The 17,072-nt window shown below is 47.4% G+C and overlaps 1 protein-coding gene across 1 annotated transcript; it reads right to left on the reverse strand.

Annotated features, from left to right (window-relative positions):
• Positions 1 to 2,846: 2,846 nt before the first annotated feature.
• On the reverse strand, positions 2,847 to 7,752 carry Calhm3 (calcium homeostasis modulator 3). Its single transcript, XM_051147151.1, has 3 exons — positions 7,322 to 7,752; positions 5,349 to 5,604; positions 2,847 to 3,388 (listed from the first exon to the last, which is right to left on the reverse strand). The coding sequence occupies exons 1-3, from the start codon at positions 7,606 to 7,608 to the stop codon at positions 2,891 to 2,893; spliced, it is 1,041 nt and encodes a 346-aa protein (XP_051003108.1). The 5' UTR covers positions 7,609 to 7,752; the 3' UTR covers positions 2,847 to 2,890.
• Between the last annotated feature and the right edge of the window lie 9,320 nt (positions 7,753 to 17,072).

A 17,072-nucleotide genomic window follows, 5' to 3' on the forward strand; every position in this document is an offset into this window, starting at 1 on the left:
GAGTCACCTACTACGAAATGTCTCTTCCATATTTCCTATTTCAGTGCCAAATGCAAGAGGTGCTTATAAACACCCAGTATAAGAAGGAAGGGATGATGATTACAGTTGGTGGCTTTTTAATAGTCCCTGGAGCCCCAGGCAGCCGTCCTTTCCCAGGGTAGGAGCGCACCCACGCAGGCTGGGCTGTCACCAAGCTGTTTCCATTCTCTCCCACAGTTTGCTGCTAACAATTTGCCTAAATCATGTCCCGTGCCCCATGCTACTGCAGACATTTGCATGGCTTGACCACAGTCAGGAAGTGGGGGGGGGGGGGCGAGCTGCAGGGATTTTCCTGGTCGCTTAGCAAGAAAGAACCCAGGGAGCAGAAATGGCTTGATGGAGAGATCCAGGTTCCAGGGGTCATCCAGGGGGGGGTGCCTACACCCCTCAGGGCCCCAAGGAAGAAGAGGAGACTGAAGTAAACCCACCTTTGCATTGGGGCACAAGTGAGTCATAAGGGTCAGGCAGGGGCACAGAGGAACTCACCTGGCTCTTCTTCCTGTTTGGGCTGCCACAGACTAAGTAGTGAGTTTTCTAGCAGATCTAACAGTGAGGCTTCACAGGCTTTGTCCATAAGCTAGACCCCACCTGGTTCTGGAGACATCCTTCCTGGGCTGGGAGTGCTGCTAGGACAACCAGGGGAGTGGGCCACCTGAGAAAGGCCAACTAGGGATTCAGGCACCAAGCAGAGGAGATGGTGGTGGAAAGGTGAAGGAGGGGACTCTGCCAGCTAGAGGGCAGAAGGCTGAGAAGAGCCTGAATCAGCCTTCGTTTGGGCCAGCTACAAGCAGAACTGCTGGGAACTGGGGGCTAGGCAGGTTACCTCTTCTTGACTTCACACACACACAAAATACATACATACATACATACTTACACACACACATATATGTATATATACAAATTCCACATGAACATATAAACTATTTTAAGCAATGTTTCTTTCTTATTTATTTATTTAACTTTTGGGTTTTGTTTTGTTTTTTTGAGACAGGGTTTCTCTGTATAGCCTTGGCTGTCCTGGACTCACTTTGTAGACCAGGCTGGTCTCGAACTCACATCGATCCTCCTGCCTCTGCCTCCTGAGTGCTGGGATTAAAGACATGCTGGGAGAGTGGTGTGTGCAGGCCTGGGCTGCATGTAAAGATCAGAGGACAACTTGCAAGAGTTGCTTCTTTGCCATCACGTGGGTCCTGGGGACTGAATTCAGGTCTTTAGAGTTGGCAATTGATGCCTTTACTCCCAGAGTTATATCTCATCAGCTCTATCTTTTTTTTTTTTTTTTTTTTTGAGATGTGGTCTTCTGTAGCCCAGGCTAGCTTTGAAATCATTTTTGTTGTTGTTGTTGTTTGCTTTTTGTTTTTGTTTTTCAAGACAAGGTTTCTCTGTGTAGCCCTGGCTGCCCTGGACTCACTTGTAGACCAGGCTGGCCTTGAACTCACAGCGATCCATCTGCCTCTGCCTCCCGAGTGCTGGAATTAAAGGCGTGCACAACCACACCCGGCTCAGTTTCCTTTTTTAAACAATAATCTACTAATGTAGTTTAGATGGTAAAATGCTCGCTTGGAATGCACTTTGTCCCATCCCCAGCACTGTATAAGGCTGAGCTAGGCACAGTGGTGCACATCTGTAATTCCAGAGCCAGGCACAGTGGTGCACATCTGTAATTCCAGAACTCAAGAAGTGGGAAGGTTAGGAGTTCAAGGTCATCTTCAGCTAGATAGAAAGTTGGAGGGGAGGCCAGCTAAGTTTCATGGGACCATATTTTACACACATACACACACACACACACACACACACACACACACACACAAGAGAGAGAGAGATGGGGGAAGGAGAGGTGAGGAGAGGACAAGAGGGGAGGAAGAAGGAGGGAGAGGGAGGAGGGGCGGCAGGGGGAATTTGTCTCTGTTTCTGGGGTGTGCTGGCACACTTGTAATCCCAGGATTCATAAGGCCGAATCAAGAGGATCACTGCGAGCTCCAGATCAGCTAAGGCTACAGAGTAAGGCCATAAAAGGGGGTGGGGTAGGGCTGGAGAGATGGCTCAGTGGTCAAGAATCCATACTGTTCTTGCAAGGTCCCCAGGCTGCTTTCCAGCACGCATAGCAGGCAGCTCACAACTGGCTGTAACTCCAGCTCCAGGGATCCAAAACCTTGGGTCTCTGTGGCCACTCATGTGCACACATTCACTGCCTGCCCATCCACATAAACTACATCCTAAAACAAGGAGAAAGAGCAACAAGATGGCTCAGCAGGCAAAGGCTCTTGTTGCCAAGCCTGAGGGCCTGAGTTTGGTCTCTGAGACAGACGTGGTAGAACAAAAGGGATGGCTTGTACAAGTTGTCCTCTGATCCCTACACACATACCAAGGCACACATGCATGCATGCACACACACAATAAATAAATAAATAAATAAAATTTAAATTTAAAGGGGTGCTGGCAACCATACCCTTTTCATTAGGTTGCACAACGATTGAATGAATAAATGTCAGGCACGTGACACTATCATGATAATTTTTTAATATTTGGAATCAATGTCTATGACCTAGGTCTACAACAGATTTACCCAGACTGGGGCTACTCAAAGTTTGGTCCACTGACCAGAAGAACCAATATATTGTATGGGGGGCTTTGTGAGAGGTGAAAGTTTGGAAATCAGAGAGTGGTGACTCACACCTGTAATCCTAACACTAAGGGAACTTGAGGCAGGAGGCTAGCCATTCATATCAGGCCCGGAGCTCATGTCATCTTCAACTAGACGGCTGAAGTGTGACTCTTCCTCAAAAAAAAGATGGGGGGTGGGTGGGTGTTGAGGAAAGAAGGAGATAGCAAAACTGCTGCTGTCTGATCCCTATACATCGACCTGGTGGCACAGCTTGGTGCCTGGAGCAGCTATAGGAGCACGGTGATTGAGGCCAGGACCCCAGAGCCTGGGGGATGCTGCGAGGTCAAGCGGTGGCTTACTGGAGTACCAGGTACTCAGGAGGTGATCTACCTGCTTCTGGCTGGAGATGGCACGCAGATGGGCCTTCCTGTTTGCATCATCCAGGCCCTCTGGGGGCTCTGGGGACTCCTGTGACTCTGGGATTCCACCGGCTGGATCCCGACGACGACGTAGCCCCAGAATGCGCAGCTCGCTCTTCATGCTCTCAAAGAAGTGCAGCACGCAGCGATGTGCGAAGTCCCGCGCATGCTCACAGCACGTCTCGTCGAAGAGTTTCTGTTCCAGGTCCACATAGTTGCTCCAGTATCTGCGCTGTAGGAAGACTGTCTGGTCGAAGCAGGGCCTCAGGCAGCGGGCTAGGAAGGCCACCACTATCAGCAGCAAGGTGATACTCCAGCCTATGGCCTGGAGGTCGAGAAGGCGTTAGTGAGACGCAGGGGGCCCTCTGGTGTTGTACACCGAGCGCTCTGCACGGCTCCTCTCTTTGCTTTCTCTCCACCCTTTACCACCTCTATACACGTCCCACGTAGTCACCATCCTGCCACCCACGCATCCAATCACCCGTCCTCTCCTCTGACTATATGTCCACCATTGTGCCATCTGGTCACTCTTTTGTCCTTCCTCTTAGCCATCCACTCACCCTCCCATCCATTCACGCCTCCGGGTGTTCTGCCGTTTACCGCCCACTCACCTACGCATCAGACACTTTCATCTTTTTACCCATCCGCATGGATATTTCCCATACATCCTCCCAACTGTGCTACATGCTGTGAGCTGTTAGGCAGGGTTCTCGGCCAGCAGTCAGGGGAAACAGGAAGCCGTTCTCCAATGCTGGAGCCCACACCTGCTGGGCTCTCCTCCTCTCCGTCTTTCAAAGCTACAGTTTTCCCCAGGTCCCAAAACCATGAAAATCATTGTAACTTGTAGATTTGATTCCCACCATTTATACAGTCTCCTTATTTGGTCACACACAACAAGCCAGACAAGCTGAGTATTTTATGTACAAGAATCAGAAAAAAAAAAAATAAATAAATAAATAACATCTTGATAAGCTAGGCATGATGGGTGGCTTAAAACTTAGGCCGCAAACCCGAGTCTGACTGTAAACTCCATGTATTTTCTACTGAACTTGGGAGAGCCTAGAGTGCTGGCCCCTTCACCCTACCTTAAGGCGTGCTTCCCTTGAGCCTCTCTAGTCTCTTCCCAGCAGAGCATAGGGCTCTCTGGAGTCACGGAGATGCTTTATGTATAATGGCCTCATAAACGCTCTGTGACAAACACAGGCCAGCACGGGCATTGGTGTGGGGGGGAACTGGGAGCCTGGGTGGAGGTGGGGCTGTGAATGCTCCGGTATAGTGGAGAGGGTACCCAGGAAGAATCCAAGCATCTGGCAAGGATTTAAGGAGTTAGTTAGTTATAAGGACCAGTGACATGTATATCCAGAGCTTGGCCTGCCTATTACAATTTACATGACGTTAGCCTTGTGAACTAAAAAACGTTCAGAGCTTCATTACCTCATCTGAAACATGGGATGCTAACAACTGTCTCCATCTCAAAGGGTTGTTTTGAGAATTAAACACACCGATGCACAGAAAATGCTTAACATAGTGCCTAATGTGGAAATACTCAATAACTAGCAATTATATTATTTTCAACTAGGTATGTCTGGGGTAGGAGGCTGGTCCTGCAATATATTACCAACAGTCCTCTGCCACCCACCTCCTGGGATTTCAGGAGCACCTGCTGCCTGTTCTGGGTAAGCTGGTATCAATGGCCCAGTGTTCACCTCTCAAGGGTAGTGGTCCCAATTCCCCCTATACCTCCTGCTCTTGGCTTTGGCTCCAGCAGTGAGGAGCATCCTTGGGAAGTCATGTGGACCAGGTTCAGCACCAACCTCAAAGCCACACAGGATTTCTGACTCAGTAGGGTTACTATTACTGTGATGAAACATCATGACCAAAGCCCCGTGGGAGGAAGAGGCTTATTTGGTTTACGCTGCTGCATTGTAGTCCTTGGTTGGAGGAAGCCAGGACCGGAACTCAGACAGGCCTAGAACCTGGAGACAGGAGCTGATGCAGAAGCCATGGAGGGAGGGGTGCTGCTTACTGGCTTGCTCCTCACGGTTGCTCAGCCTACTTTTGTATAGAACCCAGGAATCCCAGGGATGGCACCCCCACAATGGTCAGTGTCCTCCCCAATCAATCTCTAATTAAGAAAATGTCTGACAGGCTTTCCCACAGCCTCATTTTATGAAGGTATTTTCTTAATTCAGAGTCTCTCAGGTGACTCTAGCTTGTATCAAACTGACATTAAAACTAGCCAGTACATCTATAAGGGACCAAGGCCTGGGCAGGACCACACTTACCTGTGACAGGCACCGGAGGTATCGAGACACAGCCTTGCGTGCAGGGCTGTTTTTAACCAGCTCATCCTCCTTGCAGGGCACTTTGGCTAGGAAAAGCTGCACCTGGCTGGGGGTCATGTTAGCAAAATCCAGAAACTTCTCAGGGTCCACAGAGTTGCTGAAGGCACACACAAAACACTTCCCGTCAAGGAGAGCTAGCAGGATCCAGACCAGGGGTGCTGCTAGGGCTCGCTGCAGCACAGAGGAACACATGTACCTGCAAGCAGAGAAAGAGGACTCAATGGGCACGCAGGAGGCAGGGATGGTCAGTGAGGACCAAACTGGTAGAGTGACCACTTCCTAGCTGTGAGAGCTTGGCTAGGATTTCTACACACACACACACACACACACACACACACACACACACACACACACACACATACACACACACACACACACACACAGCAGCAGCATGGCCTTATACACCCCAGTTTGACCTTGAAGTCTCTGTGTAGTAGATAAAGAAAACCTTTCGCTTCTGGTCCCCCTGCCTCCTCTTTCTGAGTTCCGGGACTACAGGAGTGTGCCATCCCATCTGGAGGATGCAGTGCTGGGGTCCAGCCCAGGCCCTCACGCATTCTAGGCAAGCACTCCGCCGAGGGATCTATGTCTCCAGCCCTTGGCCAGAGTTCTAGGTGTGCCAATGCTTCATCGTTCTGGAAAGCAGGTCTGCTGCAGGAGCATGCCAGGGCGGAGGAAAGTGGCTTTAGAGACGCCTTACTTGCAAGGTGCTCAGCAGAGCACATCTTGGCCCCAGGTAGGCATTCCATGCCAGCCTGTGGGCATTAGGAATCGCTGAGCTTTATCAGCCAGTTTGTATGCGTATTGCCAGACCTTGAGGACAGGGTTGCAGCAGATAAGGCGCTTGTTTCAGGAAGCTTTCAAGAAAGGAAATAGCGCCTTCAAATAAACCATTGCCTCTTGCTGCATGCATGACAAACAAACAACAAAATAAAACAAAGCAACAAAAGCCTTCTATGCATTCAATGGGACTAATGTGACCTGGGTAATTCTTGGCAATCTGATTTTTTTTTTTTTTTTTTTTTCTGAGACAGGGTTTCTTTATGTTATCTTGGCTGTCCTAGACTCGCTTTATAGACCAGGCTGGCCTCGAACTCGCAGCAATCCACCTGCCTCTGCCTCCCGAGTGCTGCGGTTAAAGGTGTGCACCACCACGCCCTGCTCTCAATCATTCTTATAGTTACAGTAGTGGCCTGGAAAGGTGAAAAAAAATGAGAGGAACAAAAATGTATGTTTTCAGGACCAGCAAGATGGGTCAGCAGGTAGGGTCACTTGCTAAGATTGATGACCTGAGTTCAATACCTAGAACCTCCCCCACACACACACACCACACACACACACACACACACACACACACACACACATACCGCACACACATACCACACACACATACCACACACACACACACACACCGCACACACACACACACACACACACACACACCGCACACACATACCACACACACACACACACACACACACACACACACACATTACCACACACACATACCACACACACACACACACACACACACACCACACACACATAACACACACACAACACACACACATTACCACACACACACACACACACCATACCGCACACACTACCACACACACATTACCACACACACAACACACACACACATACCACACACACACACACACACACACACACACACACACACACACATACCGCACACACATACCGCACACACATACCACACACACATACCACACACACACACACACACACACCGCACACACACACCACACACACACACACACACACACACACACACACACACTTCCAGACGGGAACTGGAAACTGAGCAGAACACCTTTAGCTGTCAAGGAAGAGTATAGCTGATAAAGTGAGCCGCCCTGGGCAGCAGAGAGGTCTGTGGGACCTGCCTGATGATGCCCATGTCCTTCCTTCGGTGCCCTGATGGTCGGCGCCACTCCTCCATCACCATCACAGACTGCCTATGGACCAGGAGACCACAGAGGAAGAGGGCCAGAGGGGGTGTGAGCAGCAGGCCCAGGCCATAGAGGGCGTTGTAGCGTGCTAGGCAGGGGCAGTTGAAGTCGAAGGAGGAGTACATCTTGATTGTGATGGCCGCCAGCAGAAGGCAGATGCCGTTCATCACTGACTCGGAGCTGGACTGGAGATGCTGGAAGAGCATTCGGAATCTATCCATGACTGCAGGTGCGCGGGGCACAGCTGCGGGTGGGATGCTGGGCCTTGGTCACTCAGTGGCTGGCGGGCCTGGGGTCCACAGGAGGGTGTCTCTCTTCTTAGACCCACAGTGGACAGAAAGAAAAGGCTGCACGCATCCCCCAAACCAGCTCCAAGGTGCATCGGACGCTGAAGGTGATTGCCACTCCCTCCTCAGTGGGGTGTGTCATTCTGTGACCAGCTAGACCAAAGCACCTCTAGGCAAATGGGCCCTGCCTTCCTCCACAGCCTGTCTTTGGGGTTTTGGATACTCAGGTAGACAGTAGATGAGGCTCCATGGGGGACAGGCAAATTCTGGGTGTGGTGAGACAAAACATGGATGGAGCAAAATTATATTTTCGCAAGTGGCCGACACCTGGCAGCACAGCCAAGGGAGATTTCCTGTGTGTTTTTGGGCTGGGTGGAAGGCACAGAAATGTCTACTCCTCCCTTGAATTATTGATATTATTTTTGCCTGTTAAAAATGTGTATGTGGGGCTGGAGAGATGGCTCAGAGGTTAAGAGCACTGGCTGTTCTTCCAAAGGTCCTGAGTTCAATTCCGAGCAACCACATGGTAGTTCACAACCATCTATACTGAGATCTGGTGCCTTCTTCTGGCATACAGGCACACATAATAAATAAATAAATCTTTTTAAAAAAATGTGTATGTGTGTTTATCCTGCGTGTGTGTCTGCGCAGAGGCCATTAGGAGGTTCGGCTCTTCTGAAACTGGACTTACAGTGGTTAGTTCCTATGTGGGTGCCAGGGGCCAAACCTGGGTCTTCTGCAAGAGCAGTAAGTGCTCTTAGTTGCTGAGCCATCATCTCTCCGTGCGCCATTTTGGAGGCCAGCAAGAGTGACACTGAACAAAGGTCTTGTGGTTGGAGTCAGACGAGAGGAACTTGTCTTCTGATGTAAGCTAGGGCAAGCTCTGCCACATTAAAGAAGTCTTCACACATGCCCACACATACACATGTATATAAGTCTGCACCCACACAAAATAATTATTTTTTTAAATTCATGTTATGGCATGCATATGGAAGTGAGACGACTTTTAGCAGTTGGTTCTCTCCCCCGACTGTGGGTTCTGGGGGCTGAGCTCGGGCTGCCACACTTACACAGCAAACATCTTTACCCACTGGCCCAATGTATAGCACATTTTCCAGAGGAGAGTCACCTCAGAAAGGCCAGGTGTCCTGCTTGACATCACAGCCTGGTGGGACGGAGCTAAGGAGGAAGCGGGGAGCCTCCTGTGCCTTTTGACACTAGCTACCAGTTTGGCTGTGGTCAGAAAAGGATACTGTCCTGGCTCAGGGTCTGGAATGTCAGGAGGAGGAAAGAGAGCTGGGCTGAAGGGTGATGGGCACCCTTGTGCATTCTGGTCTGCAGGCTGGGGGCAGCCTTAGGGCACAGCGGCCTCTCTCTCAGCAATGGCCACCTTCCCTGTTAGGTATTTACTAGGAAATAGTTCAGCAATGAAGAAGGCAAGAAAAATGTCCACCACAATTTAAAGAGACAATATCTGGGAGTGAGGGTATGGCTATAAAATGTTAAAAAAAAAAAAAATCTAGGGTGGTGGTGCGCACCTTTAATTCTAGCACTTGGGAGGCAAACACAGGCTAATCTCTGTGAGTTTGAGGCCAGTGTGGTCTATATAGCAACCAGGCCAGCCAGAGTCTCTTTCTCTAAATAAATAAATAACCATTAAAAAGTAAAATAATTTTTAAAAACTGTTTTCAGAATGACCTATTTAATAATAATGATTTAAAAAAAAAACTCTTAATACAACTGTTAAATATATTTGTTGAAAAAATTCAAGTAAGGGACAAGATAAAGTGGTGATCACATTTTGCTGTCTGAAGCCTGGTTCTGTTAGGCTTCTCCAAGGAGAGAAACAGAAGAGAAAGTGTAGGAAGGCAATAATATACAGATTTGCTGTGTGGTTCTGTTGGAAATGAGCCCTCAGCCTTCAACCATGCCAGGGGCTCTGAGGCTATGCCCTCTCAAGGTCATTTAAGTCTGGGTGATCTCTCTCTCTCTCTCTCTCTCTCTCTCTCTCTCTCTCTCTCTCTCTCTCTCTGTCTCTGTCTCTGTCTCTCTCTCTCCCTCCCTCCCTCCCCCCTCCCTCCCTCCCTGTCTCTTTCTGTCTTCTTTCTCTGTTATTTCACTCCACCCCTTTTTTCCTCACCCACCTCCCTCTCTCTCTCAGGAGCTCTTCCGATGTTGCTCAGGCTGCCTCGGCCTCCTCAGTGTCTGGGACTGTAACCAATACACCCACCTCTAATTCTAGGAAAATTCCTTTAAAATGTTTTCCCAAAGATTTTATTATTTTTATTTGTGGGTGGCTGCAGAGTTGACTCATTGGTTAAGAGCGCTTGTTATTGCAAAGGGCCCAGGTTTAACTCCTAGCACCCAAATGGAGGGCTGACTGCCTTCTCGGGCACCAGGCATGCAAGTGGTACAGAGACACACGGACAGGCAAAATACAAAATACTCATACACATAAAAAAAAATTTTTTTTAAAGTGTGTGTGTGTGTGTGTGTACCTGTGGAAACCAGATGAAGGCAAGATGGATTGCAGGTGATTTTGAACCACCTGACAAGTGGAGCTTGAAACCAAAGTCTAGCCCCCAGAGAGAGCAGGAAGAACTCGCTGCGCCATCTCGCCAACTCCCAAGGGAGAACCTTAAAGCCCACATTTTCTTTCTAATGATGACTAGAAAACATTCTTTTAAACATTTGTGAGCATGTTTTTGTTTTTTGTTTGTTTGTTTGTGTTTTGGTTTTTTGAGACAAGATTTCTCTGTGTAGCCTTGGCTGTCCTGTGCTCACTTTGTAGACCAGGTTGGCCTCGAACGCACAGTGATCCGCCTGCCTCTGCCTCCCAAGTGCTGGGATTAAAGGTGTGTGCCACCACACCCGGCCTTGTGAGCATGTATTAACTTGCAGCTGGAAGATGCCTATAGGACACATCGTTAGCTTATCTGGGCTTTTCTTGAATTGGACCTTATAGATATATTCTTGGGGTTCTTCTGGATTTTTTTTTTTTTTTTTTTTTGATAGCCTTGTGTAGCTTTGGCAATCCTGGAGCTTGCTCTGTTGACCAATCTGGCCTCGAGCTCATAGAGGCCTCTGCCTCTCAAGTGCTAGGATTCAAGGCGTGTGCCGCCACTGCTGCGGTGTTTGTTGGTTTGTTTGTTTGTTTGTTTTAAAAGGACTTGAGGAGCTAAAGAGATGACTCAGTGGTTAAGAGCACATACCGCTCTTGCAGAGGACCCAAGTTTGGTACCCAGAACCTATAGGGGACCTCACAATCTCCTATAACTCCAGTCCCAACTGCTCCTCTGGCTTCTGTGGGCAATGCACATGTGCAGTTAAAATAAAATAAAAAAATCAATGTAAAGGACTTGACATATTCGAGAATTAGCTTCATCATATTCCTGGAGCTTCCTGCTATTGTTTATGTACTTATCTCTTTATTTGCTTTTTTGGTATTTTGGGACAGGGCTTCTCTGTGTAGCCCTGGCTGTCCTAGAACTCTCGTTGTAGACCAGGCAGCAATCTGGGATTGCTCTGCTGGGATTAAAGGCGTATGCCACCATACCCGGCCACTCTCTGCTTTTTGAGACAAGGTCTCATGATGTATAACATAGGCTGGCCTGGAACTCAAGATCGTTTTGTCTCAAGCTCCTGAGTGCTGGGACTATAGGCATGTGCCACCCTGCCAGGCCCAGAGTTCCTATTACTAAGAGGGCCTCGTAGGAACGGCTGCCTCTGTCTGACCCAGGTGTGGTGGCAAACTCTTACACTCCTGACACTTGGGAAGCAGATGCGGAAGGATTGCTACAAACTTCGAGATTGGTCTGGTCTGCATAGCAAGTTCCAGGCCAAGTGGTCTACCTTCTGAGACTTTGTCTCAGCCAAAACTGAAACCAGAGCAAAGCAAAATCAACACAGCACTTGTGTGTGCTCTGCGCATGTGCGCATGCTCAGCATATGGGTGCGCGCTCTGCGCATGTGTGCGTGTCGTTTATCCAGGAATCCAGGTATGGTTGTCACTACTTGGCGCAGAATGATTACGCTCTTTCAGGGTTGTCCTATAAAGAAAGACAATTCTTTCTTTCAAAGGAATTGGACGAGTGTCCCACTTTTCTCTCAGAACTGAAGGCTACTGATTCCAGCAGAGGAGCAGGGTGCTCTGTGCCCCTAAGAGAACTGGTTCTCTGCTATCTTGGGGACAAAGGCTATACAGAGCCATGTGGTGCTAAGATTGGGGAGATGACAAAGAAAAGGGACCACCTGGGCAGTAGCACAGAACCAGCTGGCTGACCAGCTGGGAACAACTTGAACAAAATCCGTATTTAATTCTTTTTTTTTTTTTTTTTTTAACAAGGTCTCACTCTGTAGTCCAGGCCAGCCTTGAACTCGATGTGCCCTGCCTGCAGCCTCTCAAGTGCCGGGATTATAGGTGTGTGCCACCACACCCAACTCCCCATTCTTCATACTAAAATAGATTCCTAGCTCAGCGCGGTGGCACAAGCCTGTACTCCCAGTGCTCAGGAGGCAGAGGCAGGCTGATCTCTGTGAGTTCGAGGACAGCCTGGTCTACAAAGCAAGTCCAAGACAGCCAAAGCTACACAGAGAAACCCTGTCTCAAAAAAAAAAAAAAAAAAAAAAAAGTAAATAAATAAATAAATCCCATGTCTCAGAGTTCTAAGCATGCAGTTAAAATGGTAACATTAGAGAAAACACTGGAGATAAATCACCCAACCGTCAGGGCCTAGGCCTCTGCAAGCAGAATGCAGCCCTTGGGCACTGTGGAGAAAGATGAAGACCTTGTGTAAACTGGAAATTTGTGCTTGGGTGTGGCGGTGAATGTGGCAACGCCAGCGTTTGGGAGACAGAGGCAGGAGGATGTCAAGGTCATCCGTGCTGAAGATCCGGTTCCAGGACAACCTGGCCCACACAGTGAGACAGTGCCTCCAATAAATCTTAAGAAAAAACAAAAAGAAACAAAACAAACAAGAAAACCCTGTGAGTAAAAAAACCCAAAAAACAAAAAACCAATAAGCCAATTTTAAAAGAAAGAAAAAAAAGCTGAGAAAAAGGTATTTGCCACACATATCACACACAGGCTTGTGTGCCTTAATTTGCAGAAGGTTCATTTGAGTTGTTACAAAAGATGTGAATGGTCCCTCAGAAAAAAAATTGGATAAATCAGGCTAGGGGTGTAGCTCAGGTACCAGAGAGCTTGCCTGGCACACACAAAGGCCGGTGTATGATCCCTAGAGCCATGTAAGCTGAGTGTGTTGGCACACACCTGTAAGTGTGTTGGCACACACTTGAGAGATGAAGGCTGGAAGATGAGATGTTCAAGGTTAGCTTTTAATAAATCGAGCCTTGGAGTCCAGCCTGAGCTACGTGAGTCCCTGTCTTAACTGTAAACAAACAAACAACCGCAAACAGCCCAACAGCCCAAAGGCTCTGGACTGGCTGTTCCCAGAAACTGAAAGACAACTGAAGCCTCATTCACAAGGAAGCTTGTGCCTTTTAAAACCTTTCAAGTAGTTAGAATCGAATGTGTTGGCAAGCCCCAGCGTCAGTGAAACTTACAGAAGTAGTCACTTTCTCTCTCTCTCTCTCACACACACACACACACACACACACACACACACACACACACACATGTTGATGGATGAATACGGAGGGCTCTGTAGAAGTTGGTGGTATATTTAAATACAGATGACCTCGCAGCAAAAGTACTTAGCTCCCAGTTTGCAGATGTGCAAATGTGCAGGTGGCCAAGACAAGGAAACAGGGATGTTTGCTACAGCATTGCTCTAGCGGCAACAGAACTGGAAACAACCCGAAATTTCATCAGCAAAGGGATTGTTTAAGTGAAACAATGAACATTTATAAGACTGGACCTGTGCAGCCATTGAAAGAACGAAGTGTCAGGCGGTGGCTGCGCACGCCTTTAATCCCAGCACTCAGGAGACAGAGGCAAGCGGCTCACTATGAGTTCGAGGCCAGCCTGGTCTACTAAGTGAGTCCAGGACAGTCAAGGCTACACAGAGAAACTCTGTTTCGAAAAACAAAAAAAACAAAACAAAAAACAAAAAACAAAAAAAACAAAAAAAAAAAAAAAAGAAAGAAAAGAAAAAAAAAAAAAAGAAAAAGAAAAGAAAGAAGCAAACGTGTGCACATACAAATTTAGAAAACCTTTAGTGGACCTTAATAAGCTCAAAAGGCATTGTTCATATACTACACAGAGTCTCAGCCCTTCTAAGTACACACACACACAAGCACACACACACATAGAACTTTAATATTATACAACTGTTTTGCATCAATTATTACTACTGGTGGTCAGAAGGAGAGGCTTTCTATCTTATTTTATTTTGATTTTTCGAGACAGGGTTTCTCTAATAGTACTGGCTGTCCTGGACTCACTTTGTAGACCTGGCTGGCCTTGAACTCACAAAGATCTGCCTGCCTCTGCCTCCCATGTGCTGGGATTACAGGTGTGTGACACCATTTCTGGCCTCAAGACTCTATTTTATACTTTTCCTGTTGGATTTGAAAAACTGCTCTTGTGACTTTTATTTTGAAAATATAAAAGAGGTTACTTGGGTGGGGGAGTACTTTTGTGTGTGTGTGTGTGTGTGTGTGTGTGTGTGTGTGTGTGTGTGTGTGTAACCAAGACTGGCCAGCCCTCATCTTATCACACTCTTCCTCACTCACCCTCTGAATGCTGGGATTACAGACATGAATTATGAATTACCATGTTTGTCTTAGTTTTTTTTTTTTTTTTCAAGACTGGGTTTCTCTGTGTATCCCTGGCTGTCCTGGACTCGTTTTATAGACCAGACTGGCCTCAAACTCACAGAGATCTGCCTCCCTCTGCCTCCTGGGCCCTGGGCTCTCCACCAGGTCAGATCTGGCTTAGATTTTTTAGTATGTTTCCATATGTAATTAGATGAATGTTACTCTTAAAACTGTTGGGGCTAGAGAGATGACTCAGAGGTTAAGAGCACTGACTGCTCTTCCAGAGGTCTTGAGTTCAATTCCCAGTAATGACATGGTGGCTCACAACCATCTATAATGTGACCTGATGCCCTCTTCCGGCCTGCAGGTGTACACATGCAGGCAGAGCACTGTATACACAATAATAAATAAAACAAAAAACCCCCTGTTATTGATTGATCGTGTGTGTGTGTGTGTGTGTGTGTGTGTGTGTGGTCATGTGCATACCTTATCATGCATCTGGAAGTCAGAAAATAATTTCTGGGAGTCAGCTTATTAGTGTGTTTCTCTGTTGCTGTGATATAACACTTTGGTCAAAAGCAAGATTGACACGAAAGGGTTTGTTTGTCATAAGGATTACGGCCAAAGCTGGAACCTGGAGATAGAAACTGAAGCAGAGACCATAAAAGAATGCACTATGCTGGTTTATGTTCCATGGCTTGCTCAACCTACTTTCTTCTACAACCCAGGACCACCTGCCCAAGGGTGGCATCAACCACAGCAATCATTAATCAAGAAAATGACCCACAGACATGCAATGAGGCCAATTGATGGAGGACAATTCCTCAATTGAGGGCCCCTCTCCTGAGGTGACTATTTGTGTCAAGTTGACAAAAACTAACCAGCACAATTGAAACCTTGTGAACTTGACACACACAAACACATCACTATTAAACCATAATTGTTCCTTTCTTGTTGATCCCCAAGATCTCATGTCAAAGTCATGATGTAAAACAAAATATAATTTTTAACACCTCACAGTCTTTTAAAAAATTCAGTTTAAAAGATCAAAGTCTTGGGCTGGAGAGATGGCTCAGAGGTTGAGAGCGCTGACTGCTCCTTCAGAGGTCCTGAGTTCAAATCCCAGCAACCACACAGTGGCTCACAGCCACCTGATGAGATCTGGTGCCTCTTCTGGTATACATGCAGGCAGAGCACTGTAGACATAATAATAAATAAATAAATCTTTTAAAAAAATCAAAGTCTCTTTAAAATATCTAGTCATTCAACTGTGTTCCTATAAAATTTTCTTACTCAAGGGAATAACCAGCATTTAAAAAAAAGTCACATTTAAGAAAAGGCAAACTAGGGCTGGAGAGATGGCTTGGAGGTTGAGAGCACTGACTGCTCTTCCAGAGGTCCCGAGTTCGATTCCCAGCGGCCACATGGTGGCTCACACCATCTGTAGTGTACATCTGAAGGTGTACATGCAGGCAGAGCACTGTATACACAATAGTAAAAAAAAAAAAAAAGAAATCTAAAATTAAAAAAAAGAAAAGAAAAGAAAAGGCAAACTAAGCTGGGCGGTGGTGGCACACACCTTTAATCCCAGCACTCAGGAGGCAGAGGCAGGCGGACTGCTATAAGTTTGAGGCCAGCCTGGTCTACAAAGGGAGTCCAGGACAGTCAAGGCTACACAAGAAACCCTGTCTTGAAAAAAAAACCAAAAGAAGACAAAAAAAAAAAAAAAAAAAGAAAGAAAGAAAGAAAGAAAGAACAAAATTTGGCCAGGCAGTGGTGACACACACCTTTAATCCCAGCACTCAAGAAGCAGAGGCAGGTGGATCACTGTGAGTTCGAGGCCAGCCTGGTCTACAAAGCGAGTCCAGGACAGTCAAGGCTACACAGAGAAACCCTGTCTCAAAACAAACAAACAAACAAACAAACAAACAAACACACCAACCAACAAGCACCATGTAGGAGACACAGTATTTGCTTAAGTTCTGATACCGGCTTGATATGAAGCTTCAACCCCCGCCCCCACCCCATGCCCCACCCCCACTAAATCATAGCTTCTGTGTCCTGATGCCGAGGAACTGCATCCCAGATTTTACCTCCATGGTGCTGATCTCTATCAACCACAACTGAATTCTCAGCTCTCACTCACCAGCGTCCACTGGCCCAGGACAGCAAAAGTCTCACTTCCACGGACTCTTAATCCAGTAGTGCATGAATAGCCGCAGTGGAGTCTTTACTTCCCTGTGAAACGTCTCAAGCTAGGCCTCCACCATCTCTACTTTCTCAGCATTTCCCTCTCGTGGCTTCCAATGTCTCATTGAGCTTTAAGCACTCAGCAGCCTTCTCCAGCCCAAAGCTCCAAAATCCTTTCACTAAACTTCCAAAGACAACATAGGATCATTACAGCAACACCCCCACTTCTGGTACCAATTTCCCCCTTACTAACCAAAAGCAATTTGGGGAGGAAGGGCTTGGGATGCCTTGCAGGTTAGAATCCGTTATCGAGGGACAACAGGGCAACAGCCCGAGGCGGGAGCGAAGCAGGAACCAGGAAGGAACGATGCTTACTGGCTTGCTCTCCGTGTTTTGCTCAGCCTGCTTTCTTGTACAGTCCAGGATCACCTGCCCAGCGGTGATAACACAGTGCACAGTGCACAGCCACCAAGAATATGCCCCACAGA

The sequence above is a fragment of the Acomys russatus genome, chromosome 5 (genome assembly GCF_903995435.1).
Source record: "Acomys russatus chromosome 5, mAcoRus1.1, whole genome shotgun sequence".
Lineage (NCBI taxonomy): Eukaryota > Metazoa > Chordata > Mammalia > Rodentia > Muridae > Acomys > Acomys russatus.